The sequence below is a fragment of the Myotis daubentonii genome, chromosome 10 (genome assembly GCF_963259705.1).
Source record: "Myotis daubentonii chromosome 10, mMyoDau2.1, whole genome shotgun sequence".
In the NCBI taxonomy this organism is placed as follows: domain Eukaryota; kingdom Metazoa; phylum Chordata; class Mammalia; order Chiroptera; family Vespertilionidae; genus Myotis; species Myotis daubentonii.
The window spans coordinates 66,535,366-66,557,037 of NC_081849.1; the positions used below are offsets into that span (position 1 = coordinate 66,535,366).

At 48.9% G+C, this 21,672-nt stretch overlaps 1 protein-coding gene across 3 annotated transcripts in view; it reads left to right on the top strand.

Annotated features, from left to right (window-relative positions):
* WIPF3 (WAS/WASL interacting protein family member 3) overlaps positions 1-21,672 on the top strand; it is a 64,714-nt gene that overhangs the window by 30,819 nt on the left and 12,223 nt on the right. For all 3 annotated transcript variants that reach the window (XM_059712673.1, XM_059712672.1, XM_059712674.1), the window contains exons 3-5: positions 12,361-12,493; positions 14,462-14,593; positions 19,792-20,562. In XM_059712673.1, the coding sequence (XP_059568656.1) occupies positions 12,361-12,493; positions 14,462-14,593; positions 19,792-20,562 (1,036 nt within the window). The remainder of the gene's footprint in view (positions 1-12,360; positions 12,494-14,461; positions 14,594-19,791; positions 20,563-21,672) is intronic.

Below are 21,672 nucleotides of genomic sequence, written 5' to 3' on the forward strand. Positions count from 1 at the left end.
TCCTCCCCTGAAATTATACATTGAAGTCCTAATCCCCAGGGCCTCTGGATGTGACTGATGGGGTCTTTACGAAGGAGAGAGGTTAAATGAGGTTATCAGGGCAGGCCCTGGTCCAATATGACTGGTGTGTCTTTATGAGAAGACGAGCTCAGGACACAGACACACAGAGAGGTGACCATGTGACGACAGGGAGGAGATGGTCACCTGTGAGCCCAGGAGAGAGGCCTCAGAGGAAAACCAACCCTGCGGCCACCTTGATCTTGAACTTCCAGCCTCTAGGACTGTAAGAAAATAAATTTCTCTTGTTTAAGCCACTCAGGCTGTGACACTTTGTTAGGCTGGTGAAGAAGCTGCACACCAGCTCCGTCAGCTCGGTGCTGCCCAGCTCTGTCCTCTGCTGTCCCACCACCCCTGGGGGAAGGTCCCTGGGGAAAGGGAGTTCCAGGGTCAGCCGTCCCCAGACAGAACCTGCATCTTGTATCTTCTTCACTCCCTGCTGTGCATGCATCCTCTCCCCAGTTTTTTTCTGCGCTTTTCTTGTTTTATCCTTACTTGTTCTGTCTTGTCTCACTTTGTCTACTGTTTAGAAAAACACAGAAGCTCTGTTTAGAAGCAGCCTTTTGCCTCTCAGATCCTATGAAGGCCTCCAAGGTCTTTGCTTCTGCCGCCATAAACTGCTGAGTGTGCTGCGGGGGTGATGCATCCCAGAATGAATGGGCAGATAGCTTCTATTTCTAGACGCTCATAGGGAGAGTCGTGTCTATTCCTTGTAACCTTAGGTCACTTCAGCATCCATTACGGGCGGTCTGTCAGCCGTCACAGAGCAAATGGCTCTGCTCACCTGCCAGGTAGTGGCTGCCGACTCCCTTCTCAGTGCCTCTCTGTTCCTCAGGGATTCTTGCTGGAATGATGGCCCTCCAGCATGGCTGGTGTGGATGGGTAAAAGGTGTGGATGGGTAAACGGGTAAGCTCAAGGGGTCCTCGCGTAAACTACGGAATGCTGTAAAGCTTGTAACGGTACCAGAGAAACGACAAGAAGTGGAAGTTCATTTTTTTACAAATCCTCGTACTCCTTCCCTTTTTCTCCTTTACTTTCTCTCATGCTCCCTTTTCTTTGTTACTTTATCTCTGTTGCCAGAGTTAGCAGATGAAAATGCAAGGCGCCCAGTTAAACTTGAATTTCAGTTAAACAGCTAAATGAATTGAACAATGAAACCAGATCACTGTTTTAGTATAAGTGCAAACATGGACATAATTATACTAAAAATGTGTGTTGTTTATCTAAAGTTCAAAGTTAACTGGGCATCCTGTATTTTATGTGGCAGCCCTACCTACCTCTCAATATGCCCCCTTTGTGTGTTTCTCCCCTATGATCTATGTATGCATTAGATATAGTTATAGATATAGATGATATAGATGTAGATATAAATATAGATATAGATGTAGATATAGATAGATATAGATATAGATATAGATATAGATATAGATGTAGATATCTCCCTCACAGGCTTTACTTATCGGTCTTTCCCCCTGTATACCTACCACACACACTCCTCACCTTCATTTGTATGTATGGAGTGATCATACACATTTCTCTTTTCTCTTTTATTCCTTTTTCCACATCCCTTCCTGATTATATATCTTCCTTATCTATCTTTAGAAACTAAAGTTTTTCCCTCCCTAAATATTAGTCCTACTTAAAATAACTTTGTTTCCTTCTTCCTTTAAAATGTTAAGAAGTAAAGCACTTGAGCATTAGTTCTCTTTAAAAGCCAGTAAAGGGGTCATTCTTAGTCTAGTTATTTTGATTTGAGTTCTGTTATTTTTATTTACATTTACCCTGCCTTGCTGGATCACTGGCTCTTACTGTAAAATGGGCTTATCCCCTCGGACAGAAGATTGATGGGGTCAGATACGTGTCATGTAAGCACCTCGTGGGCACTGTAAGAAGCTTGAGGAATAATGCTTTTCTCTAACTTTCATCCTATTTTATTTTCCAAATCTTGAGTTCTACCTGTTAATAGGCATAAGTTGCTCTAATGTCTATTTTGGGGTTGTTGGTGGGTTTGTTATTGTTGTGTGTTTTTTATTTGTTTTTGCATATCATTATGCTAGGCTGTAGTCCCAAATGAGTGAAGCCCATTGGTCTCTTCTCTCAGATAAGACACATGAAAAGATAAGAATACAAAGTGATTTGTATTCATTGCAGCCAAGAACAAGGAGAGTGGGTTGGGCCAGAACTGCGTGATAAGGGACTTCAGTCCTGGGTCAGGTGAAAACGGCTGCCTTCCTCAGGAGTGGGCGACAGAGGGGAGGCACCCAGGGCCCCTCCGGGCACTTACACCCTCTCATTCTGCACCCAAGATGCGGCCCTCACCGCCCCGGGCCCTGGCCTGTGACATAGTGCAGTTAAGCTCTGCTCCCTCATAACCCAGCCTTTCAGAAGCTAGACCCAATTGTTTTTCTTTCAGAAGGAACCGTGGCACCATGTCTCCCAATTATTTGAGAAAAACATATAAATAAGTGAACTTTTTAAAATTACTGAGCTCCCCCTCATTCTACCAGAAGTTGACACAGCCATCGTTTAGAACTCTGCTTCCACAACTTTTCCGCAGAACTTTGCGTCTGCAGATTTGTTTGTTTATCTGATGTGTTTGTTAACAAAACAGATCAAAAGCTCTGTAGAGGCAACACCACTAATTCCGTGATGAACTACACTGTCCAGGCCCAGCTCTGGGACCCGCTGTGGGCCGTGGGTGTGACCTGGGACTTCCACTCTCCCTCCACCCCACACCTTGACTTCAGTTACTAGACTGCTTTAATATTTCTATTTTCTTTAAAATTGCCAAAACCGGTTTGGCTCAGTGGATAGAGCGTCGGCCTGCGGACTGAGAGGTCCCGGGTTCGATTCCGGTCAAGGGCATGTGCCTGGGTTGCGGGCACGTCCCCGGTGGGGGATGTGCAGGAGGCAGCTGATCGATGTTTCTCTCTCATCGATGTTTCTAACTCTCTCTATCTCTCTCCCTTCCTCTCTGTGAAAAATCAATAAAATATATTTTAAAAAAATAAAAAATAAAATAAAATAAAATATTTCCATGTAAACACTAGAATGTATCTCTGTGTGGGCATATGATATGATTTTTTTTAAAATAGGCTTTATTTTTTAAAGCAGTTATGGGTTCCCAGCAAAACTGAACAAAAAGTAGGTTCCTTATTCCTCCGGCCTCCACACACGCACAGCCTCCCCCACTACAAACATCAGATGTTTCATGAAGACTTACACCTTCTGTTTTGTTAAAGATTCAGCATCTTCGAAACCATTCCTTTGATGGCATTGTTACTTAAAATGAACAGAACAAGTACCACAGATCAGTGGAATTTTTAAATGTGATTTAAAAAAATGTTGATGTATTAACTTTTATAGCATCTTACTATAAGGTATTCATATTTTCCTATAAAGTAGTCATATTTTCTGCCAGTACCAGTCCTGTCAGTTCTGAAAATGGAATTAAATGAACTAAAAATCGGAGTAGCATCTGGCCTATCAAAGGCAGTTGATGTTGTTGATTCTCTTCTGTCCCTTGACGAGTCTCATGACTCCCAGAAGCTCCGCCGTCATCGGAGCAGTCTTTAGCCTGGACCGGCATGGCTATCGTCATGTTGCCGAGAGCCTGGTGGTCCTTCAGTGGCCTGTCCCTGAGCCGGCTGGAGGCCCTTCCTCTGTAGGGCTGACTTCTCTGAGCTGGCAAGGAGGCAGGGATCCATCGATGCAGAGGAAGGACACTGAGTGGGGATATATCTCAGTCTTCAGAAGCATTGGCTGCATCAGCCTACACCACTGACTCCATACAGCCTCAACCAGCAGGCCTCATTTTAGGAGGTCTCAGACAAAAATACAGTGGAGGGAAATGAACTAAAAATAACCCCCCTCTTCATTCTATTACAATTCACTTCCTCTGATGATAGGCCTGCTCCGTTGAAACTCAGTTCTGTCCGTCATAATTGTCCCCAAGCCGTGTGGATGGTTACTCAGAACAAGGAAAGCCTACATTTCATGTTGATTCATTGCAGCTGTCTCGACCTTCAGTTTATTTCTGCTCTCCTCTAGAATTGCAGGCATTCAGTTCAACAGATGCCGCTGTATTTTTAAGGGAGGCTTTGAGGGGGGCCCATTTTATTAAAAATACACAGGAATGTCATTAATAAGAGTCTGTTGTATGAGTCACACTTTGGGTGCTCCAGTGGGCCCCTTCCGTGATTCTCATGACAAAAACATTTTTAATTCCCACTGTCTTTTCACATTGAAGAACTTATTTTATGTGAGTGATTTTTTGGGGGGGCATATTTGTTATATCTAAGACAGTGTTTATTGCATAGCAATGAAAAGTGAATATAAAAAGTGGTGGAGGAACTAGGAAGGTGGTAAGAATTAGAGATACATTCTGGAAGTAAAGCTCATAGTAGGTCAATTTGAGGACTTATACAATGCCAAGGGTATGATCTAGGGCAGCGGTCACCAACCTTTCGGACCTCACGGACCACCGGTTGGCAGCCGCTGATCTAGGGAGTTCTTGATTTTGAGCCTGGTTGACTAGAAGGATATTGCTGACATCCAAATACCACAAGAGGAGTAACAGGTGTCTGTGTGTGTGTGTGTGTGTGTCTGTCTGTCTGTCTTTGGTGGGTGCTATGGGGGAGATAGCAAGTTTGTTTGGGGTGGGTTGAGTTTAACATGCTGGTGGGACCCTTATGTGGAGATGTCCAGCAGCCAGTTGTAAGCCTAAGTCTAGGGCTGCACACTCAGCTCCTTCCGCAGTGACCTATCTATGCTGCATAAATGCCAGCAGGTCCAAAGATAGACGGAGCAGATTCCAGGTCTTTCTGCTCTGCTGGCACATCTTGGAGTCTTACACAGCAAGTAATATGCAGAAGTGTCTGGCTTCCCCCTGCCCTGTCCCACCCATAGCAGAGGCACAGTGAATAGTTGTCATTGAATGATGAGAGCATTAGCCTCAATTAGGCAGTGCTAGAAGGATGACAAGAAGAACATATGCTTTTCCTGAAAATCATAGCATGGAAATAATTTTCTGTATTTACTTCTATTTGATGTAGGTCCAAGAGTAATGACAGAGTTATAGCGCAATATGCTGAGCAGCCAAGTCGGTAACCGAGGGGCCCAACCCAGAGAGGTTTGGAAGCGGGTTCTGGGATGAGTGGCATCAGACCCAGCCATGAGACCCTTTTGGTGCTGTCCTTGGGCTAAGCTGTGGGCCATTGCTGCTCTAGGATCCAATCCAAGTCCGGACCCACAGGATTCTGTTGCATTCTCCGTACAGAGGACCTAGAAACGTGACTGTGGGAAGAAAAAGTCTAGATCCATCTACATTATTATCCATAATAGGTACACTCCTTCGGAAATATCTTCAACTTTCTAGAAATTTTGGAATTCCCCGCCCCCTCTTGGCTATTTTTGGTGCCTTTGTCTCCTTTCATATTTGAGCATTGTCCACAACCCTTACCTCTTTCTGTCAACCACGGCAGGCCACGTGCTGAAAGCCCTCATTCCTCCCATGGGGAGGTGTGAAAGGGGATAGGGGCTGACACTTGGAAAGAGAGAGGTGGACCAGCAGGTTGGCCCAGGGAGGTTCTGTGTTACCTGACCAGGGAGGTTTAAGTACCGGCTATTTACAGTTGGGGGTATCAGCCTCACAGCGTAGGGTTACTCTGTGCAGTTTCCATTCTAAGGGTTCGCAGTGCTCCCCTTGCCAAGACGGCTGCTGGCTCACGTTTAGTGCACGAATCAGACTCCACCATGCAGCCTTGGCCCTCCTTTCCGGCCTGGCAAAGGCCCAACTCCTTAAGCCCCAGCCTTCCTAGAAGCATCTCTCTCTCTCTCTCTCTCTCTCTCTCTCTCTCTCTCTCTCTCTCTCTCTCTCCCTCTCTCCCCCCCCCCTTCCTTTTTCTTCTGGTGCCCTCCCTGCCCCCTCCTTTCCTGCTCTGCCTGTCACACTCTTTGTGACAGAGGGCAGTTGGACTGTTTCCTTCCCCCAGCTGCAGGCTTGCCATGTATTTCCTGGGTGTTTCACCTTCACCAGTTTCCTAGGTGGTGTTATTTCTAAGAGGCTGTACAGCCGGCATGGTGATTATGACGTGTCTGGCTCACATCTCAGCTCTCCACTGACTAGCAGTAGATAGACAGCCTGCTTTGCTCTGTGCCCCATCTGTAAACCGGACCTAATACTCACAGCCGGTACCTACATCAAGGGGCTGTCCAAGTGCCCTTTCAATGAGTTAACGCATGTAAAATACGTGGGACAGTGCCTGGCACACACAGATGTCTTCTCGTTTCTCTGTTATTGCTGTTGCCATTGTCACCCTTTGCATGGTGCAGCCTCCTTTCCCAGACTCCAGAACCACCTGCGTGTCATAGGAAAGAGAAGGAGCCAGTGAACATGGTTATTTCAAATGGAGGAGGGAAAGGAGTCAAGGTTTCAAGCTTGGAATGAAAAGAGTCCTGCTGAGGTCATGAGCTGAACTTGTTAGAGTTTACAGATGAATCTGCTGGGAGGGTTGGGGTGGGCCAACATATTTCTTTTGGGGAGTACTTTTTGTCTAAGAGAATAAAAGGTAGGAAACCTCCACCAGATTTGAGGCGCTGTTCAAACCATGTGTTACGCACTAGCAGTTCCCAGCCTACTGGACAGGCCCTTGCCCTTGACTCCCTTGCTGACCTTGGTGGTGGTGGTTGTTTACAAGGCTGTTCTTTCCAGATCCAATGTAGGTTTTAACATTAGGTTTTCTCCTAATTTCATTTTAGTCTTATAAGCCTAGGAGTAGTGGCATCATCAGAAGAGAGAGAAAGGTGCTGAACTGAATTCTCATTTCGCGGGACAGTGACCAGAGGATAAAAAGTGTGAGGGCGTGTGAAGAATCGGGGTGTGGCAGAGCCTTGAGGCAGCAGCTTCTCTGAGTTCTGTCCGAGCAGACAGAGGGCAGGGACCCAGGGGCGAGGGTGTCTGTGGAGTTAATTTCCACAAAATATTGATAGACTGTTCACGTGGGTTTTTGTTTTGTTTTTTTAAAGCAAGACATGCTGATACTAAAAGGGGTATGGCTTTTTTTTTTTTTTTTTGCATTTTTGCATGCTAGGAATTTCCACTCAAAAAGAAGGGAAACACCAGTATATAAAGCTAGAATACCTGGCCAGATCTGAATAGTGCAGTAGAAAATGACAAGGCACTTGGGGATCATACAAGGAAAAGATTAGGTTGAAGAAGTTGAAAGGACAAAAGGATTTTGTAAAGTAAACTCTGTTTGATGTGAAGCTTAGAAAGAGAAGTAAATGCCTTGGCAGGTATGGTGAGGCCAGGGTGGGGGGCCGGGAGCGGGGTAGGAGTGGTCATAGACGGGGCAAACGCATGAGCACCGGCTTGCGAGTGGGAAAGAAACCCGCGAAGGATCCACGGCAGCATAAACTCCGTGAGAAATATATAATGAGGTGGAAGGATTGCTTGGGGCAGGATGGCTGAGTCCGTGACGTGGTGGAGAGTGGAGAATCAGACAGCGGGTGCTCTCAATACAGCCGCCAGGGCAGCCTCCAAGTTATTAGGATCCCGTTGTGGGACCAGCTCAGAGGCTCAGGTCCAGGAAATAAATAATGAGGAATACACATATACATACATGTATGAGGCAGCTCTCTAGTCTAGGTAACAGTCCGTTGCTCAATAAACCAGACTTTTAAAGAAGGTTATCTGGTCCATCCTTTTTGCGCACAGATTTTAAGTGTATATTTGCATTTCTGAAAATGAGACAGAGAACTACTTGACTGCAATATGCCTCATTCTTGAATGACCTGACTTATACACATTTGGGTTGCAGGGAACATTGTGTCAGGCCTGGCTGGGGAGAGTCAGTTGTCTGAAAATATTCACTGGAGTCCAGGCTCTCTGTGATCGCCTGCGGGCCATGCGGGCTGTCCCTGGGGTTCACATGTGCTCATGAAATGCAGGTACCCTGGCTGCCAACACCCAAGTTTGGAGGAGGCAGGTGGAGGCTGAGGTCTGGGGTCATGAGCAGGCTGTGTGCCTGGAAACCTAAGGGAGCAGGTGGGTTTGGTGGATCGATTTGCCTTGGGAAAAGTGTCCAGGAATGGCTTTCTCTTCCTTGATTATATTTTTAGTAAAGTTGCCATCAGGGCCCATGGTGAGCAGGAAAGCAAGCTGAGCAGTCACAGAGGCTTGTTAATTTTAGGTGTGACAGCCACATGGAGAAAGTATCTTTAGAGGCTGCAAGGCTAAAATTGTAGGAAAATGATAGGCTTTAGATCATCCTGAGTCAAACAGCCTGCTAGGTGTGGGTCAGCCGGCTAGATTTTTATTAGTATTTTGCACAGAAAGCAGTATTCAAATCAGGTGCGGTCATGGCCTTTGGTGGCCGGGTGACAAATAGCAGGAAGACTGGGCATTTCAACGTTGTGATCTGGGCTGAACTGCCATCCTTCCTCCCCCAAACTACACCGAAACCTGATGGAGTCATTTGTTGGAAAGACAAGTGGGTATGCAACAACTTTTATGATTTATCGCCCTTGGTTGGTGAGTCCTGCCACTCATTTTTGTATTTCTAATCTTACTGGTTCGCTTTAGTTTTTCAGCCTTAGCAACCCCAGCAGTGGGCTAATTTGCATGACTGTTCTGCTGCTCTGGGTCTTTTTAGGATCAGGGCTACTCCATTGGAATTTGCTGTAGCAGAACGGAGTCCACAAAAGCCTTGTGTGGAACCCCCCAAATTGTCACACCCCATGACAACACTAACACAGAGGAACCAGAGGAGACTTTGGAGTGATGCTTTGGTTTCTCATTTTGGAGGGAAGAGGGAAGGGGAGGTGGGTTTGGTGGATCGATTTGCCTTGGGAAAAGTGTCCAGGAATGGCTTTATCTTCCTTGATTATATTTTTAGTAAAGTTGCCAAAAATTGGGATTTGCATAGAATAAAAGCCTGGGGTTTATTTGGCAATCTCTTTCCTGTTTCTGTATCCTGTAACCACAGTAACAAGACTTCTTAGGATTGTAGATTTTTAAGAAGCAAATTTTGATTTAGTTGTTAGTAACTATTGCAGATGACAGGAACCACTGTCTCTGTGTGTTTTAATTTTCCACGTTCAAATGAATAAGCCCTTAGCTGCCTTTTTGCTCAGCCTGCATGTGCATGATCACCTTAGCCCTGAAGTTACTCATTCTTTTCCACCTCCCAGGAGAGGATTGGAGGACACGTAGTCATACCAGGGGAGGAGGGCCCTCTAGTGGAAAACCATCAGGGCCCACGGTGAGCAGGAAAGCAAGCTGAGCAGTCACAGAGGCTTGTTAATTTAGTCCAGGGGTCCTCAAACTTTTTAAACAGGGGGCCAGTTCACTGTCCCTCAGACCGTTGGAGGGCCGGACTATAGTTTAAAAAAAAACTATGAACAAATTCCCATGCACACTGCACATATCTTATTTTGAAGTAAAAAAACAAAACGGGAACAAATACAATATTTGTATTTGCATGTGGCCCGCGGGCCGTAGTTTGAGGACCCCTGATTTAGTCCCTCAAGTTGGACTGCGTCACGCAAACATGACGTGCCTTGCCATGTCCTCCCACTGATTTGAAACCTGTCCTGTGGACTCATCAAAAACATCTTGAGACCTGTGCTAAGTTGAGAATGTTCAAAAGCATAACCCTAAGGACATACAACATTGTTCACAGCCCTCCCTGGAAAGCCTAGGGTGGGCAAGGTGGGGGGGGGGGTGAATTTTGATAATATACTTAAAAATCGAGTCTAAACTCGTCAAGATGACCCCCTGTAGGTCACTAGGGCCAGGGTGTGCTCATCTCTAGTTCTTTAAGCAGAAGAACGCCCCTTTCTCACTCTGCCTTCCTCAGGGCCAGCACCTGAGCCGGGTCGTGACTGTCATCATCATTCACGGTGCTGGTCGCCTTGCAACTAGGAAGAAAGTGGCAAAGGACGTTCTCCCCGACCCCTGACTGTAACACACGTCTGCGATGACAAGGCCAGGTTCTTAGGAAAATGTTCCTACCCTCTTGGCTAGGGTCGTGATACTTCTGTTGATCCTTTCTTCCTGTCACTAATGATTTATGAACAAGATTTAAAAATAAAATTTAAAAGTCTCAAAACATTGTGGTTTAAAATAACGTATTGATGTCTGTGTTTTATATGTGTGGGGGTTTTAAGCATGCTGTGTGGGAAATCCCCTGTGTGCATGTGTGTGCTTACATGCATTCCCAGAAACGATGTAGCAGTAGGGTTGGGGTCCCTTGCTCAGAGCTCTACTGTTGACCAGGAGCCCCTCTCAAGGATTCAAAATGCATGTCTCCAGGCAACAAGAACCCACTCCGAGCTTGTGTCTTTCCGATTCATCATGCGGTAGTCAGCCCAGGAAAATGCTGACTCGGCACATTTTAGCTAAAACCACAGTTGCCTTTGTTTCTAGTCTGTGACAGTCTGAGGAGTCTCTGACTGTCTAGTAAGCAAACCTGGTTTGTCCTTTTATGAACAACAACAACAAAACAAAAATGCCGCAAGGATTCGTGAGTCTTATCTATATTTCAAGAACCTTCTAAGGGTTCATATCTTCCTTGCAGCCTGCTCAGCTCATCCTGGCAAATATGGCCATTTCTGAATTCTCAGGGGCCTTCCTCTCTGTGAGACTCACGTGGGTGCTCGGCCATATGCTGCATGATGTAGTGGCCTAACTCCGTGCATGTATGTCCTAACTCCCTGTACATGTGTATCATAATCCTAGGTCAGTGGTTCTCAACCTTCCTAATGCCGTGACCCTTTAATACAGTTCCTCATGTTGTGGTGACCCCCAACCATAAAATTATTTTCTTTGCTACTTCATAACTGTAATTTTGCTACTGTTATGAATCGTAATGTAAATATCTGATATGCAGGATGTATTCTCATTGTTACAAATTGAACATAATTAAAGCATAGTGATTAATCACAAAAACAATCTCAATCACTGTTTACTGGGTGAATGAATGAATAGTGAATGATGAGTGAATGAATGAACTAGACCTAGGACAGCGGTTCTCAACCTGTGGGTCACGACCCCTTTGGGGGTCGAACGACCCTTTCACAGGGGTTGCCTAAGACCATCGGAAAACACATATATAATGGTTTACCAGCTCTCGGGTCACGTGGTACAAACCCTCCAACTTCGGAGGATCCTCCTGGCTGTGTCTTCCAATGCAGGACCCCCCCCCTTATTTGCCACCAACCTACGTGTGTAGTTTCTGGTGCCCCCTGGTTCTGATAGCCCATGGAGACCCCTGTCGTGTCAGCTTGAGCTGCAATGGAAGTGAAACCGTTGGACCTCGGGGCTACTTGCAGAGTTAGGATAAAGGTTATTCTCACAAACATATTTATGAAGCAAGTGAGCAGTCAGTGAGACACTTATCCCAATGATGGCACATGCCCTGGATGGCAAGTACAAAGCACATGGCCTTGGGGATTTAGCAGATCTGGGTTTGAGCCCAGCCCTGTGGCCTTGAACAGACAAGTTCATCGTCTCAGTTTTCTCATCTGTAACATGAAGGCAGGCTCACTGGACACTCACGGGTTTTACGAGGCTTAGAGTGACGCACCCAGGCACCGAGTAGGCAGCCCCGAAACCTTCCTGAAATCCCCTGCCCTCCCTTCCTCCCCGGTTGTATGACCCCTCTGGGTCCCAGTTCTCCCCTTTGCTGCGTGCTCCCTTGAAGGTCGTCATCCTTCTCTCAAAACCAGCTCCTCAAGGCGGAACCTGCTTCCATTGTGAGACATGACGGGCCACCCACAGCAGGCAGCATGAGTACCAGGGGACAGCGCGCTACTTGGTGCCACTCAGGAGAATAGCCCAGGCACAACAGGGCCACAGGACCAGCTCCATCATCAGGCTGGGGTCAGCAAGGGCGTGGCCCAGAGGGGACCTGGGACGCAGGGCAGGGTGATCACTCAGAATCCGGCAGCCTGGGTCAGGAGCGCCCGGACTGAATGAACCCCGGGCCCGCATGCGGCCTTAACTCTGAGGAGGGAGAGGGTCTGTGACTTAGGCTTCCTTGAGTCGTGCAGGAGTGTGAGCACAAGGAAGAGTCCATTCTAGGTCCCCAGGGAGAGGGGTGTGAGCAGCAGGAGCAAAGTGTCCACCGGGTCTTGGGCGTAAACGCCTAGAGATCAAGGTGAGATGGCCTTAGGAACGGTGCGGGCAGGGCACGCAGGTGAGGTGGATGATGGCGGTAAACCTGACAGCAGACAGGACTTTGGGCTTCTCTGCACATGCTCTGTGTGATTATAATCGCATCCCTCTTACTCCCTTACAGGCGAGTACAGAAGCTTCCAGCTTGAGAAAGGCCGATCCCAAAGGTCGAAGTGCACTGTTGGCTGATATCCAGCAAGGAACTCGCCTTCGGAAAGTCACGCAGATCAATGACCGCAGTGCCCCGCACATCGAGAGTAAGTGAGCACCCGGGCCAGGACCGCCCGGAGCCGCGGGAGCGTGGGAGCTCAGCCAGACACCCCCGCTCGCTCGGGGCAGGGGCCACGTCTGCTACCGGGACAGCGTCGGGCCCTCTCAGACCTGCTCGGTGTGCAGGCCACGCGGCCGAGCGTCGGAGCGTCCCTCCAGGGGTGCTGGCAGTTCGTAGGGCGTCCTCGGTCACCATCACTCTTCAAGTGCTTAAAAATATCACAGTCCTTATAAAATACAGTCTATAGCATTCACCATTTTAACCATTGAACGTGTTCAGTTCAGTGGCATTTAAACATTCACAGTGTGGTTGCAGCCATCACCTTCTTCTAATTCCAGAACATTCCATCACCCCAAAAGGAAACCCCATCTCCATTAGCACTCCCTCCCTATTCCCCTCATCCCCCAGTCCCTGGCAACCGCTAAGTCTGCTTTCTGCCTCTATGGACGCTTTCATTGAGCAGCATGTTTTCAAGGTCCATCCATGTAGCAGGAACCAGACCTTCATTCCTTTTTATTAACTAATATTTCATTTTAGGATTTAACACTTTGGGTTTCTCCATTGTGAGGTAACATTTAAACTTCATTGTGTCAAAATAGTCCTCAAACTCAATGAGAGGAAACATAAAGTCTCAACATTAAAGAGTGCAAAGTTTCTGTTTTGCACAAGGAAAAAGATGTATTCAGAATTCTCTCACAGGCTCAAAGGACTGCAGCTTTCTATGTCTTCAGGTGAACGGAGCCCTGGGCTCAGGTCAGGTGACTTCTGATTCTGCTCCCGGGCCAGCCAGGGGACCTCTTCGGGACTCAGTGTGCTCACCTGCAAAATGGGAGAGATAATAATACCTGCTCTTTTTTGTGTGTGTCAAGGTAGTGGAAGCTTGAAATAATATATGCGGAACTGTTTATCAATGCCAGGTATTATTATGTCTTCACACATTTTTCAATGGTGAGCATGATGTCAATTCTCAAAGGTAGTTCTAAAAATATAATTGTATTTAGTATCTGTAATTATATATGTTAATACACAAGGATAGACAAATTAAGAAATCTTTCCAACAATTACAATAAAAATTAGTTTCTGGCGAGACCCACTAAGTAATTGGTTAAGCCCAATGAACAGAGAAGTCCATTTTGTAGGAACACTCACTTCCTAATCATTGCAATGAGCAGGTAATAGGTAGTCCCGGTATTTAGAATAATCTGGCCATGTTCGTCCACCAGTGGGCCTGTGCCTTAGTTTCTCCACAGTAGCACGTTAGCTTTAGGTCACCACGGTTTTCTGCCAGGAATCCTTGTCTGGCTGAAAGTCTTCCCATCTTAAGCAGATGGTATCACACGCGTCCGGCAGGCTGGGAGTAGTGACACCGCTCCTTCGGGCTCATTAGCCTTCTCTTCCGTAGACATTAAGGACGGGTGTGGGGCTGGGCAGGGAGAGCTCAGGAAAGGAAAATGCTGAAGCACAAGTCAGTGCGTGGCTTCACTTCCTGCCTACAGTTCGGGGCCAGACTCTGTGGACAGGAAGTTACAATTAAGACCTGCATTAAATCTGCGGGTTCTCTCTGCCTCGTCCTCCCACTGCCACAGTCATGTTGAAAACAGGACCAGCCCTGCACCGATGATGTTTGGGTTTTCTCATTTGAAAGGCGCCGCCGGTTCCTCCATTGGCATCTACTAACTGGCAGTGGATAGGCCCCTGGGTTCGGTCACTTTTCAGAATCATCAGCTACCGATGGCTGGTCCTTTGGTAGACCCAGCGAGGGCAGCACACAGGCGCGGGCACCAGTCTGCAGGGCATCGAGGCAGAGGGTGTTTGGGAAAGATGCCGTCAGAAGGGTAACACGGAGGTGAGCGGACGGGAAGGCTGTCCCAGGCAGGGCCCGACCACAGCCCAGTGAGAATTGGCGGCTTCGCTCTGCTCCCAAGTCCTCATCTATGGCCTCTTCTCTCTAAAGGTTCTAAAGGAGCCAACAAAGAAGGAGGAGGTTCTGCAAACTCTCGAGGAGGGAGCACGCCCCCAGCCCTGGGAGATCTGTTTGCTGGCGGCTTCCCTGTGTTGCGACCGGCAGGCCAGCGGGATGCAGCAGGTAAGGAGGAATCAGCTTGGCTCTCTTGTGACCTTCATCTCCTTCGCCTGTAGACCCACCTGGGCCACGCTTCACATGCCAGGAAGTGGCATGTCTTCAGTGAAGAGCTGTGTGATAGGAGATCATGCATTTGGGAGCCCAAGCACCGGAAGTTTCCCAGGCACAGAATTGTGCTCGAGGGATCTTTTCAGTCATCCTCCTGTTTAAATCCTCCCCTTGTAATAAATGAAGAATGACTGGCCATAGTGCACAGTGTTTAGTGATGATGTGATGGTGGCCCAGAGTGCAAAGTACAGCAGAAGGTGTAAGTCACATTAGTGGCATCGCTGTGGCCTCACTGGCAATGAATGAGTCATAAGGTTCTCAGCCATTGTGGCAGTTAGGTATTGCTGTGTAACAAAATGCCCTAAAACGTAGGGGCTTTTGACAACCATTTATTTAGCTTATAATGCGTGAGTTGGCAATGTAGGGGGGTGTCAGCTGGGCCCCCTGTAGTATCTAGTATCTACAGGGTGGGAAGGTGTGTCTGCTCACCTTCTCATATCTTTGGTGCCTGACTGAGCCATATGGTCCCTCACTATGTGGCAGACTGTTCGGAGTTCGTTTTCATAGTGGTGGCAAGTTTCCAACAGAAAGGACAGAAGTATATAAAGTCTCTTGAGGCTTAGATTTGGAATTGGCATAGTATTGCTCCTATTACATCCTCATTTCCAAAGCAAGTCACAAGGCCAGGCAGAGACAAGGGTGGGAAAAGAGACTTCATCTCTTGGTGAGAGGAGGGGTAAGATCACATTTAAAGGTTTTACAACCAGGAACTAGTGGCTAATCAAGGCCATTTTTGCAAGCAGTCTACCACAGTCATTTGTGTTTGAATGGGGAGTCATGTTTTAAACAAATATTGCATTAGAACCCCTATGTTCATAGCAGCACAATTTACCCAAGTGCCCATCAGCAGATGAGGGGATTAAAAAACAGTGGTACATCTACACAATGGAATACTACACCGCTATAAAAAAGAAGGATCTTTTACTATTAGCAACAGCATGGATGGAACTGGAGAGCATTATGCTAAGCAAAATAAGCCAGTCGGAGAAAGATAAATATCACATGATCTCACTCATATTTGGGTTATAATGATCAACATAAATTGATGAACAGAAATAGATCCAGAGATAAATGGCAGGGGGGGAGGGGTTTAGAGTTTAACCAAAGAACTTGTGTGCATGCATATTAACATAACCAATGGTCACAGACACTGGGGCAGTGAGGGCTTGCCCTCTGGGGTGGGGTCAATCGGGGAAAAAGGAGACATATATAAAACTTTAGAAAATAAAAAAAGAAGAAAAAATATATTGCATTAGAATTAGGAAAATATACATTGTGTGCAAAAAAAAGTGGATTTCTTTTTTTGTTTTTTTAATAAACTCAATGAATTTCAATAATCCAGGGAATATCAAGCCCCCAAAATTCCTGGTATAGAAACTTCTACCGTGTGACTTTGCTCACTTTTATGGGCTCTGTGGCTGTTTGACATAGGGATGCATTTGTTGCCGTCACCTATTGGTAAAGTCCAGCACAGACAAGGGCTGTAGGATGCTTTGAAATCCAACTTGAACCTTCTCAGAGGCCATTTCATTTCATCATTTTTGCTGAGGGTTTGTCAGACAAGAAAGCCCCAAGGTCCTCCTGAGACCTGGCATTCTTCTACGTCCACATTTTTTCAAACTTCCTTCACGTTGTCAACGAAATATCATTCAGGATATAAAAATCCCACTAGTTCCTCTTCTCAGAAATAACCCCAGTCAGGTTATAACAGGGATCAGACTAAGGAAGCCAACAGTCTCCAATAGGACACACACGCCAGGTGTTTGAGCTACTCTGTGAAGTGGAGCATTGGTCTCTTTAGAGGAGATGGAAATCCATGATGACAGGACTAAGAATGCTTGTAATAGGAGGGAAGCTCAATAGGTAGGTACGTGGGCTTAGTGCCATGTCAGGGTGAGGTACCATCGCTCTTCTCTCTCAGAACTCGCCCTTCGGCCCCCTTGTCATTCAGAGAAAAGGACTTTGGCTTTTGCTGTCTCTCTTCTTGCTTACCACTCTCACTGGCTCAAGCCCCTGCACTCCAGCCACACCCTGCCCTCCTTGCTGTTCTTGCGCAAACCAGGCATATTGCTGCCACAGGGCCCTTGCACTTACTGCTCCCTTGGCCTGAAACACTCCTCCCCAGGTGTCCACATGGCTCACTATCTCCTTTCCTTCAGATCTCTGCTCAAGTGGCATCTGATCAACCTATCAGTGGGGCTCCATTCATCATCCATATAAAATTAGTCCCACCCTGTCATTCTGTATCTCCTCTATCTTGACTTATTTTTCTTGTATTACTTACCACCATTGGACCTATTATCATTTACTGGTTTATTTTGTGTCTGCTCTCTCTAAATGTATTCTCCATGAAGGCAGGAACTGTGATTTGTTCACCTCCTTAAAAATGCCTGGCACATAGTAGGTGCTCAGTAAATATTTGTTGAGTGAAATGTGTGCGTGGGCGGTATGGTTGCTCGGAGCCATTAAGGCCCAGAGAGCACAGTGTCTAGTACTCACAATACTTTTAGGGGCCCATGAAAACATTTGAATTTCTTTTAAAGTCGAATGTGTAATGAGACTTCCGTGCAATCCAAGGTTTTTTGGAAACGTGTGCACATTGAAAGAAGATGACTGACTTCATCTTCTGTTAACCCCCCGGGCTCTGAAAGCTAATTCCTCTCCTATCAGCGCAGCCCCCTGTGAGCACTCCTGCTGGCCTTCCTCGCCCGACTCATGGTCTCCTCCTGTGTTTCTGTTTGGGTTTCTAGGGCTAGCGCTTATGCTACGCTGGAAAGTCTCTGCCCTCCCTTCCCTTGGCACTCACTGCCGAGCTCTCTGCTGGCCCAGTGCCCGGCTGCTTTCGTCGCCTGCACTCAGGCCATCAGCTCCTCTCTCTCCTGTCGGTCTCACCTTAAGCGCACGCTGCCAGCTCCGCGCGCGCGATCCCAGAGTGGGCATGAACACAAGCCGAAGGAGGGCCAATGCCCTCCTCACTTCTGCGGCTCATGCTGCGATAAAAATGGGCTTGCCCGTTTCTCGTTGGTCTGGCTGCGTCGTAAGCAGAGGCTCCTGCACTTTGAACTGACTCACTTTACAGGGTTTTGAATCTTGGAGACATGGTGTCCCAGCCACTTAGAAAGTTTGGGTGGGTCATTCCGGGGCTGATTCTGTTCCTCACCTTTGTTATCCCTTCACAGTTCACGCAGCGACGGGGCATGGGGAGGCCTTGCCTTGTTTAGGGAGCTGCCTGGGCTCTTCCCCTTCCTCTCTGTGGACTAAGGAAGCAGGTTTGAGAGGTCAGAGGCAGGAATCCCTGAGCCTGGCGGCTGCCCTTGAGCTCACGTAGAATGTTGGATATCCAGGAGGTAGAAGGCCACTGGGGGCTTTCCCTCCCCTCATGTTCAGCCAAGCTGCTCAGGCAGTGCCTGCCTTAGACGCCCAGGGGATCGAGTCAGCCAGGGTGGGCACATCCAAGCAAAGGCAGCTCTTCCAGAACCCCTCAAAGGAAATCCTCAACAGGAATAATAACGCCACTGCCCCGCCTCCAGGCAGCCCTTCCACCGCCGAGACCTGTAATGAGTAGTCCGGGTGGCTGTCACATCATAGCCAGACACCACAGCCCTGCCCACTTAGCCTCGGCCGAGTCAGCTGGACCACACCTTGTTCTGATGGCCTGGCTTTTGGCATCCCGTACGCTGGGGTGTAAGGTGTGGCACCTCGTTGGGAAAACACACGGAGACTCATTGACTGACAGGCTCAGAGCCACCAGCAGAGGCTGGGGTAGGAATCGATGGGGAAGTGTGTTTCCTGGTCTGCAGCCCCGGGAGGTTGGAGGTGTGGGAGCACGCTTGCTTTCAAGGGCTTTCCGCACATTTTCTTGGGGATTGTAAAACAGGAGGGTGCTGAGACTGGGAAAAACCATCCCCCCAGAATTCCTCTTAGTGAGAGCTCTGCATTTGTTGGGAAGAAATACTTCTACTGCCTCCTAAATGGAAGCATCAGTGATTACAAAACTTCTGTACGATAAACAGAAGGACAGAGGGACAGAACTACCATGGTGACGCAAGGGTGTGCGGCGTGGCAAGGCCACTCCCGGGAGCACCCTCCTCACCCGGCTTCCGGGAAGCCCACCCAACACAGTGCTGACTGTAGGCCGCGTGGTGTTGAACACACCAGGGTCTGGGCTTCCCGTTCGGGTCGATGTGGTGGAGGCTCCATGGGGTGAGGAAGCCAGGAGACCAGGAGGCAGCGAGCCCTTAGAGATGGGCACACGTCTTTGGGGGAGGGAGCTTGCCACTCCCAGAGGCCAGCAGATGGGGAGGTTCAAAGTCATTGGACCTGGATCCCCAAGGACCTGGATCTTCCCACTGGCTTTGGACTTAACCTTATGCAGTGATGGCGAACCTATGACACGCGTGTCAGAGGTGACACACGAACTCATTTTTTTGGTTGATTTTTCTTTGTTAAATGGCATTTAAATAGCATATAAATCTTTGTTTTACTATGGTTGCAAATATCAAAAAGTTTATGTGACACGGCACCAGAGTTAAGTTAGGGTTTTTCAAAATGCTGACACGCCGAGCTCAAAAGGTTCGCCATCACTGACCTTATATATTCAGGGAAGCAGGAAGCTTCTGCTCTCGATGCAAAATCCTTGTTCACAAATGCGGGGAGCGAGGAACACCCCCTAACCAGGAGAGTCTGGTTGACACCCGAGGACCCAAACTAGGACCTATGGGCTGATGGACCCAGTGGGCGAGAGTGACTGAGTGTGAGGGGACCTTGAGGTGAGGAGGGCGGAGGAGCTGGAGCAGTCCTGTGCCTGGGCTGGGGGCCTGGCAGATGCGGGCCTGGTGGAGGCAGTAGGAAGGCTGGTGGCTGAGCTGAGCTCGTCTCCGAGGAGGACAGCACCGTGATGCTGGCCAGGACCCTGCAGCTGGTCAGCGGGCCTCTTGGGTGACGGCTGCTGCCCCTGAGGCCTCTCGATGGACATGCAGGGAGAATGCGATTCGCCGACATCATGCCCGAGAGCTTTGGGCATTGCTGCCCTCACACCTGGGGTTCCTCTTTCCTCCCTCACTGAGCTAATGCAGAACTTGTTTCACTTTCAGGTGGCAAGACAGGGCAGGCCCCTGGCTCCCGAGTGCCATCTCCCCGGCTTCCCACCAAAACTATCAGCGGGCCGCTCAACGCCCCAGCGTCTCCCAGGCTAGGCACTGCCTCGGAGGCCAGGACGGCCCCTCCTCGCCCCAGCGTGCCTGCCCCACCTCCTCCCACCTCGCCCCCACCGCCCCCACCGCTACCCCCGCCCCTGCCCCCTTCCTCCCCCATCAAAGCTCCGTTGGTGTCCCCACCTGGCTCGCAGACCAAAGGGAATGCCCTGGTAGTTGCACCCGCTCTGCCCTCTGCACCGCCCGCTGCCCCTCCACCTCCCCCTCCGCCTCCGCCCCCTCCCCCAACGCCACCCCCTCTTCCCCAGACCTCCGTTCTCAGTGACAAGACAGTGAAGCCGCAGCTAACCCCCTTGCACTTCTCGCCCATCCCACCCCCGCTCCCTCTCCTTCCACCCTGTGGGTACCCAGGGCTCCATGCGGATGCTGCTAGCCCCACCCAAGATGCCCGAGAGCCTCCCGCCCCACCACCGCCCCCGCCGCCCCCTCCACCACCACTCCCCCTTTACGCCTCCTGCACCCCGAGGCCCTTGGGGCCATCGCCCCCTATGCCAGGCACTAACAACAGCAGCGAGGCCCCACCCCCTCTGCCCCCCAAGTCCCCCAGCTTCCAGGCGCAGCCCCCGAAGCCCAGCGTGCAGGCCTTGCCCGCCCCGCCTGCCCCACCTGGACAGCCCTTCCTGCAGAAGAAGAGGCCTGGCCGAGGCCCAGGTGAGTGCCACTGTCCGGGTCCAGGGTGGCCAGACGGGAGGGTCACCAGATGTTGCTGGCAGTCGGGGAAGTGCCAGGGCCACAGCCAGAGACCTGCTCCTGTGAGCCTCTTGGGACTACCTTTCGATGCCTTATGCTGGGCTTTTGGTTTAGAACAGGCCCCTTCAGTGCCACTGTGGAGCGTAATAAAGCCTGGCTGTGGGACTTCAGCTGCGGTGTTCGTGTTAGAGGCAGGAAATCAAGGCTGAGGGCGGCTGGGAGACCTGTCCACAGTGATGCAGATCACAGGCCAGGGAATCTGGCCTAGATCCCTCGCCTTTCCTAGCTGTGTGACCCTGGACAGTCACACCTCTCTGTGCTTCTCCTCTCCCCTGTGAAGAGGGGTAGCAGTAGCGCCCCCTCAGGCAGTTGTTGGAACAGGCCCGACAGCAGGGAGATCTAGAGGGGGTATTTATTCTTCCCATCACGTCCAGTCCCCAGACCTCCCTGGGGCGGAGGGGCTGTGGTGCATTTGCTTCAGAACCAGCTTCCTGTTCAGTTTTTCCTGAGTTATTTCAGCCTGGCTCCCAGCCAGCATGTCACCGGCCCTCAGGAGGTTGGATCCGTGTTCTGCCTCTTTTTTTTTTTTGGCCAGGTTCTCCTGCTGACTCAAGGAAATGGAGGGTCTGTATTTCAGCCAAATATTAAAAGTAATTCCTTTAGCCCCCCAGTAGCAGTGATTGGCGATTGAGCACACACACCTGCCCCGTGACCGATGTCCGTGTAGCGCAACGGCTTCGTTCACTCTTGGTGGCTGTCTGAATGGGAAGCGCTCACACACATCCACATGCACACATGCAGACACACTTACGTTATATTTACAAACACCCACACATGCACCCAACACACACCCGCACGTATGCACATGTTCCTTGATCTTTCAGAAAATTCTTTGATGCGTGAAATTTCTTAAATGTATTTATTTGTATTAAAAATAACAAAAGCTCATCGTAGAGCAAATAGGAAGAAATTTAAATCACCTACCGTATAATAACATCACCCAGAAGTAAACAGTCATATTTGGATGTGTGTTACTTCTTTTTTTCTGAATGTACCTATGTATTTGCATAG